Source organism: Nannochloropsis gaditana, assembly GCF_000240725.1.
Source record: "Nannochloropsis gaditana CCMP526 unplaced genomic scaffold scaffold414, whole genome shotgun sequence".
Classification (NCBI taxonomy): domain Eukaryota; class Eustigmatophyceae; order Eustigmatales; family Monodopsidaceae; genus Microchloropsis; species Microchloropsis gaditana.
Window position 1 is genome coordinate 1 of NW_005803539.1, and position 17,349 is coordinate 17,349.

Consider the following 17,349-nt stretch of genomic DNA (forward strand, 5'->3'; position numbering starts at 1 on the left):
AGGATGAACCTCTTGCCCTTTTCCACCCTGGAACTCTCCCTATCGGCCGCATTGCCCCCTGTGGCACCGGCATCTGTTGTTGAAATCCTTGCGTAAACAACCTGTCGGTCTATGCCTCTCTCCCTCCCTCCCTCTCTCCCTCCTGTCTGCCATCCACCTTAAAGCCACGAATGGGACGCTCACTCGTGGCATGCGAGACGCCCTAGTTCGTAGCTGAACTCACAGTGCTGTGTTCGACTTCCCCTCCCCCTTTTTATTTTACCTTCCCTGCTCATCCTCTACAGTACGCAGGCTTCACGGGCGTGCGACTGGGCTGGACCGTAGTGCCGAAGCAGCTTAAATTCCGGGATGGGAGTTCGGTGAGAAAGGAGGGCGAACAGGAGGGAGAGAAGGAGGGAGGAAAGGAAAGGGGAGGAAGGAGATTGTGAAAACTCTTGGCGTTTAGGCACCATACTGGCGCCGTTCGGGGTTAGTATAAGGCCGAGTGCAGCAGTGGGAAAAAAGATGGGGACTCGGACGATGAGGCGGTGGAGGTGCCAGGGCGTGATCCCACAGGGAGCGGGTGATAGGGTGGCTCTTTGTCTCACCTCTTTCCTCATCCCCCCCCTCGGACGGGATAGATGCACGCGGACTTCAACCGGATGATGAGCACCACCTTCAACGGGGCCTCCAACATCGTGCAGGACGGAGGTCTCGCCATCCTGGACAAGGAGGGGCTGGCGGAGATCCAGGTGAGGAGTGAAGGAGGGAAGGAGGGAGCGAGGGAAGGGGGAGTGTGATAAAGCAGATGGGATCGGAGGAGGACATGGTCTGGGAGACTGAAGGGGTCCATGGGAGCGAGTGGGAGGGCATAGTCGCGCTGGATGGTGGGATTGGGGAGGATGGGCTCAACGGATGAAATGGAGGGTCTTTGGCCCGCAGGCACGGTTAAATGCGTCCTTTGGCTCCCATGCGGTGTGTCGTCGTATGAAGCGCGAGGGGACAGGCGGGGGACAGGGTGCCGGTGCCTGACTTCCTCTCCCCTTTTTCATAGACACTCATCAGCTATTACCTGGCGAATGCGGCGAAGCTTCGGGCCACAGTAGAGGCGATGGGTTACAAGGTGCGTGGGAGGAGGTTGTGTAGCGCGGAAAAGGGAAGAAAAAATGAGAGAGCGAGAGGAAGGGGAAGACGATATCGGCGCTCCGACGAGCACTTATATTTGTCGGATGGAGATTTTTGGCAGTGTCTCTTCATGTCCGGTCTTTTTCATTCCTCCTTAACCCCTCATTCTCGACCCCTTTCTCAGGCGTACGGCGGGGACAATGGCCCCTACGTCTACGTGGACCTGGGTGGAAAGAGCAGCTGGGATGTCTTCAGTGAGATTTTAGAGAAGGCCCAGATTGTCACAACTCCTGGTGCTGGGTTTGGGCCTGGAGGGGAAGGATTTTTGCGGTTGAGTGCATTTGCGTCCAAAGAGAACGTGGATGAGGCGTGCGAACGGCTCCAAAAGGTTATGGTGAAGTAAGCGAATGGGGCAGGAAGGGTGGAAAAGAAATGAAGGCGACGGGCAAAATTTGGAGTAGGGTAAAGAAAATACTTCATATTTGATAGCGACGGTCTCCATCAGCTAAGCATTTGCTTACTTTCATTCCCGACGTGAAAGAAGTATGGGGGGGCTGGGTAGGGCCTCCAGCATGGAAATGGCATCCCCGGTGAAGTTCGCGTGATTATCAGTCCTGGCCCCAAACCGTGTGAGATCATTTAAACTAATAAGCAAGTCCCAGCAAACGAGTCTCAACCAAGCACGAGTCCGTGGTGAGTTACGGCATGCCGCTGCCTTCGCGTGTGTCTTTTTGTCCTGGTCAGTAGAGTTGCCATTATCGCGGGATAATGACCGCAGAGGGCCCGTCCCCTGGATGGCTGAGAGCCCGGGCCGCGCCTCTCCTTCCTCCCGTGGAAATCGGGTCTTTGGCCAGTTTGTGGCGGGGCCCAACGGCATCTAAACGCAGAATGGGCTGATATGTAGTCTCTGGACGGTCATAGGAGGGACAGATGGTGCTGCACCATATAATTTTTCCAGGATGCTTCCAGGGCTCGCTTTGCCGTTCATCACTCCTTCGCTCGTGTCATCTCACTCCAATAGTGTTTGAATTACAGCAGGTGCTTTTTGCCAAAAAAGCTTGGGTCTGGACGCACGACAATATCTTGTCGTCCTTAATTTGATTCAAGGTACGAAGTTGGACGGCGGGAGAATTCGAGGGCTCACGAGTGAGGGAAGATGGGGACACTGGATTTAGTGGGGTCGAAAGCCCCCTGTAGCAATTTAGTGGCTGAGCTTTGCACAGTCCTGTCTGGGAATCGGCCGTGTTTATGTGTGCGGTCTTTGTTAGATATTGAACATTTATCTACCTTGAGCGAAGAGGCTTGGACGTTCATGCAGGCGACGTCTTTCCATCCTTCTCATCTTGTTCTGCCCTGCTCCATCGTAATTTCTGATTTGTTTGCAGAAAAAAAAGCCTCTTTCTCTCAACTACTCCTTCTCAAGTATGCGTCACCTTGCAACATATCTTCTCCTCAAACTGGGCGGGAATGAGAATCCGTCGGCCAGCGACGTGACGACCGCTTTGTCTGCCGTGGGCGTGGAGGCGGACGAAGGCCTTCTGAGCACTTTGCTCAAGGACCTGGAAGGCAAAGACGTTGAGACGCTCATCGAGGAAGGCTCAAAACTCCTTGCCACATTTGGAGGCGGCGGAGGTGGGGGAGGAGGCGCTGCGGCCGCGGCGGCGCCTGGGGCCGCCGATGCGGGTGCTGAGAAGGAGAAGAAGAAGGAAGAGAAGGAGGAGGAGGAGGCAGATTTGGGAGGGGCCATGGACATGTTCGGGGTAAGTCTTAGACGGGAATGTCAAGTGTAGACTGGTTAGACGTGGGGGGTAGAAGGAGGGACACGCCTCTGGGTAGGTTGACACATATCGCGAGGATGCAATGCGCCTTCGCGAAATTACAGCAAAAGCGAGGTGGCTGTTATTGATTTAAATTGTTCCTGACGTTTTAAAGGATGGGATGCCTCATTTTTTCTTCGATCACCTCACTGATCATCAAACAGGGCGGCGATGGCTACTAAAAAGCATCTTTTTCAACGACCCGCGAATTTGTGGCTTCCTCTGCATTTGTACCCGTCACTCCCGGAAGGTCTAGTCTACTCCCCCTTCTCGCGGCTTGTTTTTTTTGGCGTAAGTAAGTCTTGTTTGCAAAGACATGTCATGTTGAGGTTTTGAATGCTCGATTCTGCTTTCGAAGCCTTTATATCGCGCGGGGGACGCCGAAAGGTCAAGTGGAAAAGTGTTAGACGGGAAATCTGGTAACAGTGATGGTCTCTCTTTTTGAGCTATGAAAAGAACAAAAGCAAGGGGACGAAGGAAGGATTGGGTATGCCCGCAAGCTGTGTCACTCTGGCGAATGGATCGAGACCCTGTTTTTGCTATTTTTTTCTCGGAATGGAAGATATTTGTGCTATCAGGAGGATATTTTTTGTTGAGATGATCATGGCATTGCCGTAGATAGGACGTAAAGCTCACAATTGAGGCCTGCTGCCTCCTACCCTCCTCCCTGTGGCTGTTCCCTCGTCACAACCACACAACTCTTTTAAAGCCCGCCGCCCGTCCAAACAAAATCTCAATTGCCTCTCCTTCGTACATTTTGCTCTTTACACTATGGCCATGAGATAAAAATATTGTTGGTATCGGGGTAACGTCCTGTGTACAGGCCTATTTCGTAGCTTGGGGAGCTCGGAGTTCTCCCTACGTGGTATCTCAGCCCCCAGCCTCCCACACTTACACGACGCTTCTGGCTGAAGCCATGCCTTGCCCTTTTTCTACTGTCCTTGTATAAAGCAGGACAAAGGAGTTGTTATGAACAAGGCCTGTGCCCTGCTACCAGAGACAATGTTTTATACTACGTACGCTATCTCCACCATCCACAGGGCAGGCTGTCGCCTCATCACCATGAGGAGACCTCTTCAACTGCTACTTGCCTGCTATTGCCTCCTCGCCCTCCCCGTCTCCTCCACCGCCTCCGCCTCCTCCCCGGGCTCGGTGATAAAGGTCACAGACAGTGCGAGGGCTTACAAAAAGAAGGATGTTTCGAAGACGGTACGCAGATCCAATATATTAATGCTCTTTGCCCTTTCACATATCTCTCTGCCCTCCTCCTTGCGATCACAGATCCTTGCACGCATTTTGAAATGTCCTGTATGAATGGCTGCATACTCATAAATTATTTATACTTCTCCCCTCATTTGCCTGGGAGCATCTTAAGCGCCCGAACATCACAGTCGGGAACTGCATCATACACAACACATTCCTAGAACCTCCTCCGTCTTCTATATTTTTGGCTCGCCATGCTGAATCAAACATTGTCGTTCCCTCTTCTTCCTCGTTGCATTTCTGTATAAGCTCAATCCCTGGTATGTCCACCTGACAGGCTCTCACCCAGCTTCGCCGCATCCAGGGCGGTGCTTCCTCCGCCTCCCCTGTGCCCACGGGCTCGAGCCCCGGCCAGCGCGGTCCGGACGGGAAGGTGATCCCAACGGCAGGACAGGCGTTCTTGACCGGCTTGCTCTCGGGGGCGGTGGCAGGTATCACGGTGGACCTGACCCTCTTCCCTCTGGACACGATCAAGACGCGCCTGCAAGCCAGCGCCAACACCAAGTTCTCGCTCGACCTGCTCCGAGGCGTCTATGACGGGGTGGGCCCGGGTCTTGTGGCCTCAGCCCCCGCGTGCGCCGCCTTCTTCGGAGCCTACGACAGCTTCAAGCGCGGCCTGTCGGCCCGTTTCCCCGACCCCAAATGCGCGCCGCTCGTAAACATGGTGGCGGCGGCGGGAGGGGACCTGACGCAGAGCGTGGTGCGCGTGCCTTTCGAGGTAAGGCCCGAAAGGGGGAGAGGGAGCGAGGCAGGACAAAGGGCTTGGGAAATACTAGGCGAGGCTTGCCATTAATGGACTGGCGATCATCCTCAAATCTAACGTTGCTCGTTCTTTCACCTCATTTCTGGGCTGCCGGCTTGCCCCTCCTTCCGCTGCTTCCAAACAGGTGGTGAAGCAGCGCATGCAGGCGGGCGTGGAGAGAACATGGCGTGAGGCAGTGCGCAACATCATGGCTTCCACAGGACCGCGTGGATTCTTCGCGGGCTGGTCAGCTCTTGCTCTTCGAGACTTGCCCTTCGACATCATCGAGTTCCCTCTCTACGAGGCACTCAAGGACGTGTGGGCGGAGCGCAAAGGCGGAAAACTGGAGACGTGGGAGTCCTCTGTCTGTGGCTCGCTCGCGGGGGGGATTGCGGCCGGGCTGACGACCCCGCTGGACGTGGTTAAGACGCGGCTCATGACGCAGCGGCGGGACAGCGGGCAGGTGTACGCGGGGCTCTTGGATTGCCTGGTGCGTGTGGCGCGCGAAGAGGGCATAGGCGCGCTGTACAAGGGCCTGGTTCCTCGCGTGGTGAACATCGCTCTGGGAGGAGCCATCTTCTTCGGGGCTTATGAGGCCTTCAAATCGGTGGCGGACCGGGCTCTGGTGCAGAGGGATCTCGACGTGGGGGAATGGTGGACAGGAGTGAAGGCCCGCGCTCATGAAATGCGCACACGGCAGTTTTCTCAGGGGGTTGGAGGGGCATTGACGAGGCAAAAGGGTGGTGGAGGGGGTATGGGGAAGAAGGTGATGTGAGAGTTGGTGGAGCTGACGTCATGGCTTTAAGAGAAGGAGTGCGGTGCATTGTTTTTGGGGGCAAAAGGACGAGATCCAGAAGAGTTCAAGGGCAGAAGAAGGATTAAGGAGATCGTTCAGAGGATTGGAGTTGAATGAGACGCTTGTCTGGTGGTGCCCGGCCTGGGATTCTCGCACCAGTTTTCCCCTTTCTTGAAAGGATGGGAGAGGACCGAAGGGAAGATTATTAAAGACTAAAAAATCTAGCCAAAACGAAATCCATGTGGAATATAGAGACGTTTTCTTTGGGATTTTGTGTTCTTCGGCTTTTGTAAAGGTTGGTATAACCTTCAGGGAGCAGCACCAAGATACTAATGTTTACTCAGGTAAAGTCCTTGCACTACCCTGTCCCGCCTCCAAAAATGTCAAGGTACGAAAAATGAAAGATTTGCCGACAAGAGGAGTGACAGATACATGTATGCAGCGATATTTCGCAATCTGACGGCATTTCCCCCCACCAACCGAAAATTGCCTGGAAAATATCACTCTTCGCATCTTCTGCAGCTCAGCTTCATGACTAGCACGCCACGAACCAGGCTTCGCATATCTGAGATACGTAGTTTTAATAACCATCAAGAAAATAAACTACCTGCAGGTCTCTCTAGGATGGACAAGGGGATTTTGAAATTATAAAATCGACGTACGAGAGCCACCGCCCCCGACGTATATACCCTTATTGAGTAGTCAAGATCTTTTGGGAAGGAACTCCGTATATCCGATAAGAGATAAACATGAACGCACCACGCATAGTTCCCATCGATAACCATTCGATCGGAAGAACGCATGCCTTCGTGGCTCCCTCCACTGCAAGAGTCCGACCTTTTGCGGCCTGCGTGGGCATGGCCTTCCTGGTGGATAACCGGCGCCTCGGGTTGCGACACTCTCTCCTCGGTGGTTGCGTCTCCCCACATCCTATCTTGAACGCCCTTCTGCATGAATATTGCCGTTCCAGCTCGACAGTCTCGTGCGGACCAATCTAACTGACGTCCCCCTACGTATCTTCCAACTTGGAGGGAGTTGCAAAGGCTTCGTGCCTTTGTGTGTATTAGAGAATGGGCTTTTATTCATCTCATCCGCTCAATTTCCGAGCTTCGCATGTGGTCATAATGTAATGATGCGTGTTGAATATTGCGATACGGTATCACTGTCTATGTGGGATGCGAAGGCTACTCTCACCCATGATACTAACTTTGATGCCGAAGACCCTTATTCGGGATCATTCAAGAATAAACCTGTATAATTTCATTGCTTTATTCATACCCAGTGTTTTGTAGCCATGCAGGTATCCAAGGATGTCCCCCGCAAAAGAGGCCACAATAGGAAAAAGACCTCTGGCTCCTCCTCTACCACAACTAAATCATCCAGCTCCCACTTGGCACGATGCCCCTCCCAACTTACTCCATCCGCTCTTTCAAAACTGGACCCGATGTGGCCATGCTATGCATGTAGAGCATCTCGAACTAAATGTACGTGACTACTTAGGATCGATCGTGCAGCGCACTACCTGGAGAATCAACTGGTTGACCTGGTTATTGACATATGTGCACTTGTTGTTTCTTCGGATACATTTTACTTGATCTCACTCAACAGGTAGCGGAGGATTTCCTTGTGCCCGATGCTCCCGCCTCTCCGTATGTTGCCTGCCCAATAATTGGAAAAGGGAGGAGCCTATACTGGAGTATGTCCTGACGACCCACAGCCCTAAGGTATGCCACACACGCGAGGAGAATTACGGGCAGTGGCAGGCAATGTCGATAGAACAGTGAGCTCCCTCCATAACTACTTTGTTACTTGCCGGTCACATTTCACATTGCCTTGTCTCAATCCTTCCTCCTTTTCTAGCCCTTCGCCGAGATGTATCTGCAGGCTTTCGAGCGGCTCTTCATCGCGGGCAAGATTCGACGCGACAGTGCCCTGCGAACTTTGAAGATGTGGGAATTTCTTTCCTCGCTTGCTGGAGCAGACGTGACGCTGGGCGTGGCGTCGCACGTTCAGAAACGCTTCAATGTGTCGGCCATCGAGTTGGAGGAACCCATGCGGATGCTTCAAGACCCCCCTTCGCATGTCCGGTAAGCCTCCTCGCCTTCTCTGCCCTTTGTCGCAGCGACCGCTCGTGTCCTCACTCACCGCTCCCTTTTCGGACCGTTCCCCCTGCCGCCCCCAGGTACCAACGGCTCCAGCAGTACCAATCGAGCGCGGCTAGCCAGGCTCGGACGCAGCAGCTTAAGGAGACGGAGATCTTCAAGCGGGAGAACGAGGGCACACGGGCCTCCAGGGCCTCTCTGCTCATGTTCGTGACCAACAGATCCACCATGTGGGCGGCCTGCAATGAATTCCACGCCGCTCGCCTCAAAGAGGCAACGGAGCTGTGGGACAAGGCTTTGCAACGCAAGCTGATTTGGTCGTATCTGATGGCACCGCTTTATGCGCCCGAGGACCGACGCACCTACATCGATAATATAGTGGAGATGATTTTCGGGCACGAGAAACTGACGAAAACCATGTTCTTCAAGATGTACGATAAGGACGGGAGCGTGAAACTCTGCCTGCACACTGCTCGGACCATACGCCTGGGGCCGCACACGACCGGGATCACCTTCAAGATCGAGAGTGAGTAGGCCTGCGTAGAATTAGCTGGAAACGTTCTCACAAAGTCAGCCTGTCATCCCTGCCCCTTGGCGTCTTCGATGTTTTCACACGATTGCCTGTCTATTTTGGCTCCATGTAATCATTCAATGCATCCGAAGTCCCACGTTTCAAATCACAGTACACGCTCCCACCCTTTTCCCCTTCCATTACTTCCCCCTTCCTCCAACCTCCTGGACCCCTCCCCCCCTCAGTCGTTCCTCCGTCCCGGCATCTGACCATGAACGCGGGCTCAAACCGTGCGACCGGTCGCGTGCGCTCGACCTGGACCAGCGCCCGGGAAGACAAAGGGCGGCACTGTGTGGATGGCCACCAGGCTCCATCGACGGGCTTGATCCCAGCAGGCGCCAAGCAGGACGGGACGCGTCTGAGCACGGACGTGGCGTGGCCGGGAGGGGGCGCAGCGGGCAGAAGTGAGGCCCGAGCCCCAGCCAGCATGTGCATTCCCGGCGTGGCAGCGATCCCTTTCCCCGGCGCCAGCGCCAACTTCGCTGCCGGAATGTCCGGGGGGGCTTCTCAGTCGCCGGCAGGGCGACCTCAGGCGGGGGAGCTGGCACAGGCGGGGGAGCTGGCACACGCATCGCAACGCAAGGGAGTCACGGAGGGCCTTTGGTCCGCGCTGGATGCTCCGTCTTTCTCGGCACGCATCGCCTCCATGTCTAACGCGGACATCGAGGCTCTCTTCGCGGGGAAGAAAACGAACTTCAACGCAGCGCGAGGTCGGGGTGGAAGAGGTGGCGGGCGTATCGCAGGAAGGGGACAGAGAAAATCGCTGCAAGCAGTGAGGTCAGAAGTCAGCGGGGAGGTCCGCCCTCCGGTCTCGGTGCCCCAGTCCGTGAACTCGAACGTGACACGTCGAGGGAACGAAGGCACCAAGAGCCAACAAGACGAGAGGCAAGGGACGCATTTCGTAGGGCAGCAGCCTGACTCGGCGCGGGACGACGCCACCGGTCTTTTGCATCACGAGCTTGGCAGCGTCGAAAATGTCAACCAAGACCTGAAGGGGATGCTGCCTGACAGGAGCGTGGCAGTCGAGAAGGGCCAGGAGAGCCTTCCTTTCGCTCCAAATCTATCTTCACGTATTCCCTCGCCGGCCTACCGCGACTGCTGCCTTTCCCCTTTGGAGCCTCTACACGGCTCCCTCACCTCGGACACCTGCTCACAGGAGCGAGAAAATCGAAGGGTGGACGAAACCTTGGTGCCGCAAGGGCTTCAAGATCAAGATTTTTTCGACGAGCAGGGCATGCCCCTAGTGGACACAGAAAAAATAGGTCTCCCGGGGCCCATTTCTCCTTCTTCCCTTGCCTTTCCGGCCCATCTTCAGTCCAATACAGAGCACCCAGCTCCCTCTGCTCCGGGCTACGTAGAATTCTCGGAATATCCGTTGAACATGCTTCAATCACAGCTTGCTGGAGAGCAGCAACAAGCGATGCACCTGCTTCAGCATCATGAGCAAGCCTCCGGGGTGGACGATCTGATAGTGAATGAGAAGGAGGTCATAGACTTGTTTAAAGATGGAGACATAGAAACCTGGTGAGGGTTTCGTGGCATTGTGGGAAAGAGGTATATAGATAACGATGTCTTGATGAGGACAAGAGTGCATCTTAGACTTTCAAAATTTTCTGAAGTCTCCGTTAAAATTTCGTAAGAAGGAAGCGAATGGCACATATGTAAACCACTTATAAACCTATGAATGGAGGCGCAAGCGCTTCAGAATCGAATGAGCATAAAGCGATCATGAATATCATGTCAGTTCAGACCACCAAAACGAAAGATGTGAAGCATAGCTGCTCACTAATCGGGCGACTGTCTACGAGAATACAAACTGTTGGAAGTTGTGTGCTTCCAACGTGAACCAACAATTGAAGAAACTTTGGCGTGCGCATGTCACAAACCAAAAATAACATATTCAGAAAATTGACCACAGTTGTTCGTTCGGGGACAGTTGATCTGCCCTACCGCTCCTTTTGGCCTCGACAACGCTCCCGAGACAAACTCGTATCTCAGCGTCTACTGGACTGCTATAAACTCAGACACACCCACTCTTATAAACAGGAATTCACAAATATGTGGTCGCGATCCTGGTAGGCTTGCTGAGCAAACACGCCGTTGGTCTTTCACTGAGGAGGAAGAGTATGCTCCAAACGCTGCTACTCAGGCGGTTAGGTCGAAGCTCTCTTCTTCGATCGAACGTTCAATACCTCTGTCACCCATCTTAGGTCTATTACATGCTCTCCAGCTCGGGAATGGTTCCCAATCACAATACCCAGGCCTCAACGGGTGGAAAAGGCCTCCACGCCGTCGCATTTGTTTCCCCATCGTCTTTTCCCCTTGCATCCTGTCTCTCACCCCATTGGCGTCGTCGAAATGCCAAAGTCTGGCGGACAAGAGGTGTCATTATGTTTACAGTAAAGTTGTGCTGATATGCATTCCGACAAGAAGCCCTGAACACGTCCGGATTTTCCCCTTCCTCCCACTTGGCGCGGAGATGATAGAAATGCGTGTTCTCCCCCCCATCCGACTTCAAGAACGATGCGCCTCTGTGTGCCTCCCATTCCTCGTAGGATCGATAGAAATAGTGTTTCAAGTACAAGGAGGACACGGGGGCGGAGCAAGCTATCTCTTCCATCCCTGCGCCTGGTGGTGTCGTGCCGCCGGGGTCCTCCATGGCGTGGAGAAAATACGTGCGGCCCTCGTCCGCTCCCGACCACAACCGTTCAACATATTCCTTTAAAGTTTTGAAAGGTTCGGGTACCTGCCAAGGATCATCGCCTCTCATTTCCCTTATCATGGGCCAGTGCGAGAATTGCCAGTCCCGGATCACGTCTGTCCTCGCCAAAGTCTTCAGCATCCACGGCTCGTAGGACCCCTGCGACGAGCTTTCGATGACTAAACCCTCGGATGGGTTGCGTTTCTCGTATCCGTCAGAACCCATCACGACCCACGGAAGGCGGTAGACCGGTAGGTTTTCCTGAGTTCTGGCATCGAGAAGGCGGGAGAGGGCGAAGGGGAGTGAGGCCGGAAATGTTAGAAGATCGATACCAGCGTCCTCCTGGGCTTGGATGGTCAGATACTCATCCACATCAAAGACTCCCGTCCACTCGCACCCATGGCTACGACCGGATCCAGCATATGCCAGCATCTGATGGTAGAGAAAGGAAAAGAGCCGACCTTCATCTGGCACCCGGTTTTCGCCGCACGTGTACTCGCAGCCTGCATTAACCCGGCCTTTGTACCCAAACCTTGCTAGCATTGTTTTCCAAATAGAAGATGTAGACTGCTTGCATCCCCATTGGGTTACATGGCTTGCGTTGTAAGCAGAAAGGAGGCCTAGGCGATGATACGTGTCGAGCACCCAGGCGGTTCTACCTTCGTCGTCGTACAATCATCTACCAGGAAAAAATGTCCCACGCCCAGCAGATGGTGGTACTCCAACCATTCTGCAAGGCTCCTAGGAGTGTTTCGCACACGTGTCAAAATACATAGCTTGTGCGGCTGGGAGGAGGGTATGCTCGAGTTGGGCAAATTAGTTACCGATGAGGCAAGAAGTGATGACATGGACGGAGGCGACACGAATGTAGGAAAGATGGTTACAAAGCTTAATACTCCAACCAAAGCGACAATGGAAGACGCGGCTAATATGTACAGGCAACGACCATGACCACAAAAACTGCGAGGACACGTCAATTTGTTGGGGAGCATTGGACCTAGGACACAAGGCATCTCAGGAAGCACTTTGCATCTCAGAACAATGCGGCAAATATACACGCATACCTCTCAACCACATGGAAGAAAGGGTGCTGAAAATCGTGAATGCGACGTGGCCTGTCGATGGGTGTATAGAGAAGTTTGGTACGAATATATCAATATGGGCCGAGAGTCCGTTCCCACCCGGGGCGAGTGAGTGGTGAGAAGAAGGCTGGCCATATTTTATGGCGGATCACGGTTGGCGGTGCTCGCGTGCGTGGCGCTCGCATTTTGGCACGATAAACTTCTCACATGCTGTCTCGCTTGTCCTTGTATCCCTTCCTGTCGCCATTCTTTACAGGAAAAGAGCATTTTAATTGATTGGACGCAGAGGAGGCAGAGGATCACGTATCCGAAGAAGAGGTAGAAGGCCGCCTCCAACTTACACGCGCGGCCGCTACTCCACGCAGGAACTCATCGTTAGGCAGAATCACACATACATTTATAAAACATGGTATGTGCAAGTAGGATGGTGGGGGGTGGCGGGCGGGACGGTTAGGGTCGTGACTGGTGGTGTAGTGAGTTTCGTTGCGATGGGAGGAGCGCCATCATCCTCACTTCTCGCTTGTCATTTTTCACTTTCTCGTCACAGCCGCAACATGACTACATGGAACAGCACCGGAAAAAGCATGGGGAAAGGCTTGATCGGGAAGAGAGATTGTAAGTATTTGAGTTTGTTGCCGAATAAAATGCGGAACGTGGAGGGATCAATGCGCAAGAAGCGACCCAGCAGAGAGATGGAGCTGGGGCTGTTTGTTGTGCATCAACAGAAGGAGGAGCAGGAACATTCAAAGTGTTACACTCATCGTGTGAAGCATAAAATGAATCTCCTAGTCAGTTGCAAACTTGATCCTTATTGACCGGTGGCATTTTCCTGCCCCCCCACTCTTACCTTCAGACGCAAAAAGGAGGCGCGAGAGGTCCATCGTCGTTCGAAATTTGCCCAGAAAGTACACGGCTTAAGGGCAAAACTGTACAATGCCAAGCGCTACAAAGAGAAAGCCCAGATGCGTAAAACGTACGTCGTCACCCGGGTTGTCTGCCCGCTTTCCCCCATTTCTTTCACTTGTCGGCGCGCGATCGAGGCCTTTTGCATATGATAACCCTCACTTTCCCTCTTCTACTCTCTCTCAGCCTGGCCATGCATCAGGAGAAGACCAATAAACGTGCCAATCAGGAGGGCGCGCCGGAAGGGGCTGTACCTGCCTATTTGATCGACCGAGAAGGGGTTTCACGTGCGAAGGTAAGGCGGGAAAGGGATACCCACCAGGGAGGGAGGGACATATAGGTCAGGAATAATATAAAAACGGGGGCTAGGCATGGGGTCAGCAGTAAAATATGATCCCAAAAAATGTTTGGGTTGGTTCTTGCTCGGAAGCGAGTCAGTCGGTCATAACACCCCGCGTGTTTTATGCACTTTCTCTTTCTTCTCTTTGTCTTGCGCAGGTCCTCTCTAACTCGGTCAAGCAAAAGCGGGCGGAGAAGGCAGGAAAATGGAGTGTTCCTTTGCCCAAGGTCAAACCCGTTGCGGACGATGAAATGTTCAAGGTCATGCAGTCGGGGAAACGCAAAGGTAGGAAGCTTATCACCACATGCTTTGCTTTTCCGCCTTTCTACTCTGCCCCTTTTTACCCTTTTTACCCTCCTCTGTTGGTCGAAAATGTCTCTGAGAGGAACCACTTCGCGCACCCTGCTCCCTCCCGCCCCCTGGCCTTCCTGGAACCCCGTCGTGGATACACGCGTACAATCTTCTCACCACGTCTCGCCCGTTTCACAGCGAAATCTTGGAAGCGGATGGTAACCAAGGTCACCTTTGTGGGCGAGAACTTCACGCGGAAGGCGCCCAAGTAAGCAGGGAGGGAGACAACGAGAGGGAGGGCTCAAGAAGGGTGTTGAGAAGGGATCACAGGAAAACGGGGGGCCTTCCGATGGGACATGGGCATGCAAGAGGGGGACCGAAGGGGCTGGAGAGCGAGCGATCTGATTCTTTTATGAGACCAAACGATTGAAAATCTGGCTGCTTCTCTCTGTTGTGGCCATCTCTTCTCCTCCCTGGGACATTCTTTTGGAGGCGAACAAGCATTCTTCCTCTCTCTCCCTTGAACCTCATGTCCGCGGATTCCCCTATACCCCACCTCTCCTCGTGTCCGACAGATTCGAGCGCTTCATTCGGCCCACAGGGCTACGCTTCAAAAAGGCGCACGTCACGCACCCCGACTTGCAGGTGCGTTCGTTGCCTCCAGCGGCGGTCAGCCGGCAGGAAAGGGGGATGTGTGTGTGAAGTAGGAGCTTTTCGGCACAAGACACTCGTCGTCCGCCACTGATGATGCGACAAATACGATACGGAGATATTGGTCCCTGTTATCAAGCGTCGACTCTTTATCTTCTTCCCCCCGTTTGCCGCCGAGTCCGTGTCGCGTTTCTCACATCATACTCTTTCTCCCTCCCTCCCTCCTTTCCTTCCTTCCTTATATCTTCCTGTAGGCGACATTCTGCTTGGACATTCTGGGCGTCAAGAAGAATCCGTCGTCGCCCATGTACACGACCCTGGGGGTTATAACCAAGGGCACCGTCATCGAGGTCGGAGAGAGGACGAGAAAGAAAGAGGGGTAGCGGGAGGCTCAGCCGCGTGTACTTATTTTGGACCTCTCATTTGCTGCCCCTCCTCGCATATTTTATCCCTTCCTCCCTCCCTCCCTCGTTTCCTCTAATTTTAACAGGTTAATGTGTCGGAGTTGGGCCTTGTTACCACGAGCGGAAAGGTTGTGTGGGGAAAATACGCGCAGGTGCGTTCGAGGGAGAGAGGGGGGAAAAGGAGAGGGCTAGGGGGATAAAGGAGAGAGGAAGGGAAACTAAAAGGGACAGATGATGATGAGGGAATTTTCTTTATTCTGGGCTCCTGTTATAACTTTCACACTCACCCCTTTACCGCACACTCTGTCTGCATGTATCAGGTAACCAACAACCCCGAACTGGACGGATGCATCAATGCGGTTCTCCTGGTCTAGTCGGTTTCGGGCCGGGGAATAAGGGTGTATGCAGGGGGAAAGCTTGGAGGAAACCGTGGACAGGATGATTACGAATAGGACGAACAGATGAGGGTGGTACTGTTGATGAGAGCTGAGCCCGTGTGTGCGGACGTAGGGGGAAGGAACTATTGTGGGGGATCGGCGCCGGGTGGACGTTCGAGAGGGCCTCAAGAATTGTAAATTGACATGCAGTATGTGTACGAGCGAAGGGACCGAAAAGAAGAAGACGTATTGAGGATCGACACATCTCACTACGATGATGTCCGCAACATCCAAGAGCGGCTCTTTCTTGCGAGTATTTGTTTGACCCGCAGGAGATTATCTGTCTTATAATTTTCTACAATTTACTTCAAGTCATATAGAACACTCCTGCAGGCCAGCGGTCCCACTTTAGGTCTCCGCCCCTCTTGATTCTACAGCTTCTCGCTCCCAGGACACCCCCCTCTTTCCCTCTTTCCCTACCCCGAGGCTGCACTCCTGCTGCACGAGGCATTCGCTGCCTCCCTCGCGCCCGGGCACACCCTCTCCAAGCCCTCCACCAACTCCGCCTGCTCCCCGAGTCGCAGCGTCTTCATCATCTCGCCGAAACAACAGGAGGTGTAGTACGCGCACTTTTCCTTTTTAGCCAGGGCCTGTGCGGTGGCGGCTGCCTCCCTCTCGCGGTCGGCTTTCCGATGCTTCCCGTTGCCGATCTTGGTCCAGGCCACGCCTAAGGGAAAGAAGAAGGGAGGGAGGGAGGATGATCGTGGGAACATAGTGCTTGGAGAGCAAGGAATCGCGCCCTGGGAGAGGTGCCGGTAGTTGGGATGAGTGTATGGTGGCAGTGGAGCAGAGAGGAGACCAGGAATTCAGACACAGCCTTTCCCAAATTGGCACCTGTAGGAGTGCCCACGTTGGCGCTTGCGGAAGCAGAAAGGGAACGAACGATGAGCTCGGCGCAGAGACGACCCGAGACCGTGTCTTGAGCGCAGCCGAAGGTCCCGATGAAGCCTGTGGTTGGTGAGGAAGGTGGATCAGGAGGTTTAAGGCCGAAATTACGTGGTGCTGCATGGATGAATGTCTGTTGCCTATTTCTGACTTTTGTTGCTTTCTAGTCACATCCTTTTCGTCTTTTCCCCACCCTTTTCTATTCACTTGTTTCCCCTTGTTCTTCTTTTCAGCGCCGTCATCTCCTCACCTGTCATTCGATAGATCAGCAGCTCCTCTGATGGCACAGGAATCCATGTTCCTTCCTCCCCTTCACCTGCTTCCATCTCCTCCTCCTCCTCCTCCTCCTCTTCATCCTCCTGCTCTTCCATCCTCATCAAGCCCTCTTGACATGCGTTCCGAAATTCCCGCACCTGCCTGTCAAACAAAGGACCGCAGGGAGAGGAACAAAAAGAGCTAATTCTCAATGCCTGCGATTCCAACGTGCGCGCATTGAACGTCACGCTAACGATGCGGTCGTAAAAACCTCCCCAGCTTCCGACGCAGGCTCCCTCTAAATCCAGCTGATCCACGCGCCGGTCCACTGGAGTTGGATCGCACATTTTGTCTTTTCTCTTTGCCCCCTTCTTTTGGAGCTGCACAGATTGATTGAAGACAGTAGATACGACTAAATCCTGGTCAAGGAGGGCAGGTAGCGTGGTTGCTGTGGGCAATGCAGCTGATAAAGTCGCCGTGCTTTCAGATTCTGTCTTTTGAGTCGCGGATACCAGGTTAACACGTGAAGGGGCAGAATTGGTAATGACTGGCTCCCTTCTTCCTTCATGGATATTGGGTAGATCTCTTGAATTTGAATAGGCAATGGACGAGGTTGGTGAGGGAGATGTCGAAAAGGAATATGAAGTTTCCAATTGATCGAGGCCTCCTCGTAGACCGCAACCTCGACCTCTGGGACAGCCGGTGGAGGATAACAAAGACTTCAAGGCTGGTACCGTGGACAAAACCGCTTCATTCTCAGACGAATTTTCAACAAAGCTGGCGCCCACGAATGAATGGACAGCAAAAGTGGTGTAGTGAAGGCTTGATAGGACGAGCAGGATCGCGCATGGCAGATGCATTACATGCGGTACTGTGATAGCCGATGTCGACATTGCAGTCAATTTAGAATTAAAAAAAGGTTTACTTTTCCAAAAACTGACCTAAATCAGAAATGCGAAGACTCAAAAATAGAGATCTATGTTTCAATTCAAATGCAAAAAAAAA

The 17,349-nt window shown here is 53.5% G+C and overlaps 5 protein-coding genes across 5 annotated transcripts; 3 read left to right on the plus strand and 2 right to left on the minus strand.

Annotated features, from left to right (window-relative positions):
- Nucleotides 1–2,155: 2,155 nt before the first annotated feature.
- Nucleotides 2,156–5,975, plus strand: NGA_0115502 (s-adenosylmethionine mitochondrial carrier protein). Its single transcript, XM_005854704.1, has 4 exons — nucleotides 2,156–2,211; nucleotides 2,490–2,864; nucleotides 4,462–4,902; nucleotides 5,072–5,975. Exons 2-4 carry the CDS (start codon nucleotides 2,529–2,531, stop codon nucleotides 5,699–5,701), a joined length of 1,407 nt encoding a protein of 468 aa, XP_005854766.1. The 5' UTR covers nucleotides 2,156–2,211; nucleotides 2,490–2,528; the 3' UTR covers nucleotides 5,702–5,975.
- Nucleotides 5,976–7,005: 1,030 nt separating this feature from the next.
- On the plus strand, nucleotides 7,006–8,358 carry NGA_0115602 (uncharacterized protein; the record flags this gene model as incomplete). The annotated part of the gene is made up of 4 exons (XM_005854705.1): nucleotides 7,006–7,206; nucleotides 7,331–7,446; nucleotides 7,583–7,809; nucleotides 7,905–8,358. Exons 1-4 carry the CDS (start codon nucleotides 7,017–7,019, stop codon nucleotides 8,356–8,358), a joined length of 987 nt encoding a protein of 328 aa, XP_005854767.1. The 5' UTR covers nucleotides 7,006–7,016.
- A 2,285-nt stretch (nucleotides 8,359–10,643) lies between these two features.
- On the minus strand, nucleotides 10,644–11,528 carry NGA_0116002 (uncharacterized protein; the record flags this gene model as incomplete). The annotated part of the gene is made up of 1 exon (XM_005854707.1): nucleotides 10,644–11,528. One exon carries the CDS (start codon nucleotides 11,526–11,528, stop codon nucleotides 10,644–10,646), a length of 885 nt encoding a protein of 294 aa, XP_005854769.1.
- Nucleotides 11,529–12,430: 902 nt separating this feature from the next.
- On the plus strand, nucleotides 12,431–15,408 carry NGA_0115102 (ribosome biogenesis nsa2-like protein). Its single transcript, XM_005854703.1, has 9 exons — nucleotides 12,431–12,587; nucleotides 12,726–12,793; nucleotides 13,032–13,151; nucleotides 13,268–13,376; nucleotides 13,580–13,980; nucleotides 14,288–14,357; nucleotides 14,618–14,713; nucleotides 14,854–14,919; nucleotides 15,088–15,408. Exons 1-9 carry the CDS (start codon nucleotides 12,585–12,587, stop codon nucleotides 15,139–15,141), a joined length of 987 nt encoding a protein of 328 aa, XP_005854765.1. The 5' UTR covers nucleotides 12,431–12,584; the 3' UTR covers nucleotides 15,142–15,408.
- A 35-nt stretch (nucleotides 15,409–15,443) lies between these two features.
- NGA_0115702 (uncharacterized protein) lies at nucleotides 15,444–17,219 on the minus strand. Its single transcript, XM_005854706.1, has 3 exons — nucleotides 16,340–17,219; nucleotides 16,039–16,152; nucleotides 15,444–15,871 (listed from the first exon to the last, which is right to left on the minus strand). Exons 1-3 carry the CDS (start codon nucleotides 17,202–17,204, stop codon nucleotides 15,621–15,623), a joined length of 1,230 nt encoding a protein of 409 aa, XP_005854768.1. The 5' UTR covers nucleotides 17,205–17,219; the 3' UTR covers nucleotides 15,444–15,620.
- Nucleotides 17,220–17,349: the final 130 nt, after the last annotated feature.

What these genes read in the sequence shown, in the direction of transcription:
- NGA_0115502 (XM_005854704.1), top strand. Translation starts at nt 2,529, where the DNA reads ATGCGTCACCTTGCAACATATCTTCTCCTCAAACTGGGCGGGAATGAG. An exon ending in GGGCCATGGACATGTTCGGG is followed by an intron (nt 2,865 to 4,461) that starts GTAAGTCTTAGA and finishes TCCACCTGACAG; the next exon opens with GCTCTCACCCAGCTTCGCCG. An exon ending in TGGTGCGCGTGCCTTTCGAG is followed by an intron (nt 4,903 to 5,071) that starts GTAAGGCCCGAA and finishes GCTTCCAAACAG; the next exon opens with GTGGTGAAGCAGCGCATGCA.
- NGA_0115102 (XM_005854703.1), top strand. An exon ending in AAGGGGTTTCACGTGCGAAG is followed by an intron (nt 13,377 to 13,579) that starts GTAAGGCGGGAA and finishes TGTCTTGCGCAG; the next exon opens with GTCCTCTCTAACTCGGTCAA. An exon ending in CCAAGGGCACCGTCATCGAG is followed by an intron (nt 14,714 to 14,853) that starts GTCGGAGAGAGG and finishes TAATTTTAACAG; the next exon opens with GTTAATGTGTCGGAGTTGGG.
- NGA_0115702 (XM_005854706.1), bottom strand. Translation starts at nt 17,204, where the DNA reads ATGCATCTGCCATGCGCGATCCTGCTCGTCCTATCAAGCCTTCACTAC. An exon ending in GCTGATCTATCGAATGACAG is followed by an intron (nt 16,153 to 16,339) that starts GTGAGGAGATGA and finishes CACCAACCACAG; the next exon opens with GCTTCATCGGGACCTTCGGC. An exon ending in CAACGTGGGCACTCCTACAG is followed by an intron (nt 15,872 to 16,038) that starts GTGCCAATTTGG and finishes TCTTTCCCTTAG; the next exon opens with GCGTGGCCTGGACCAAGATC.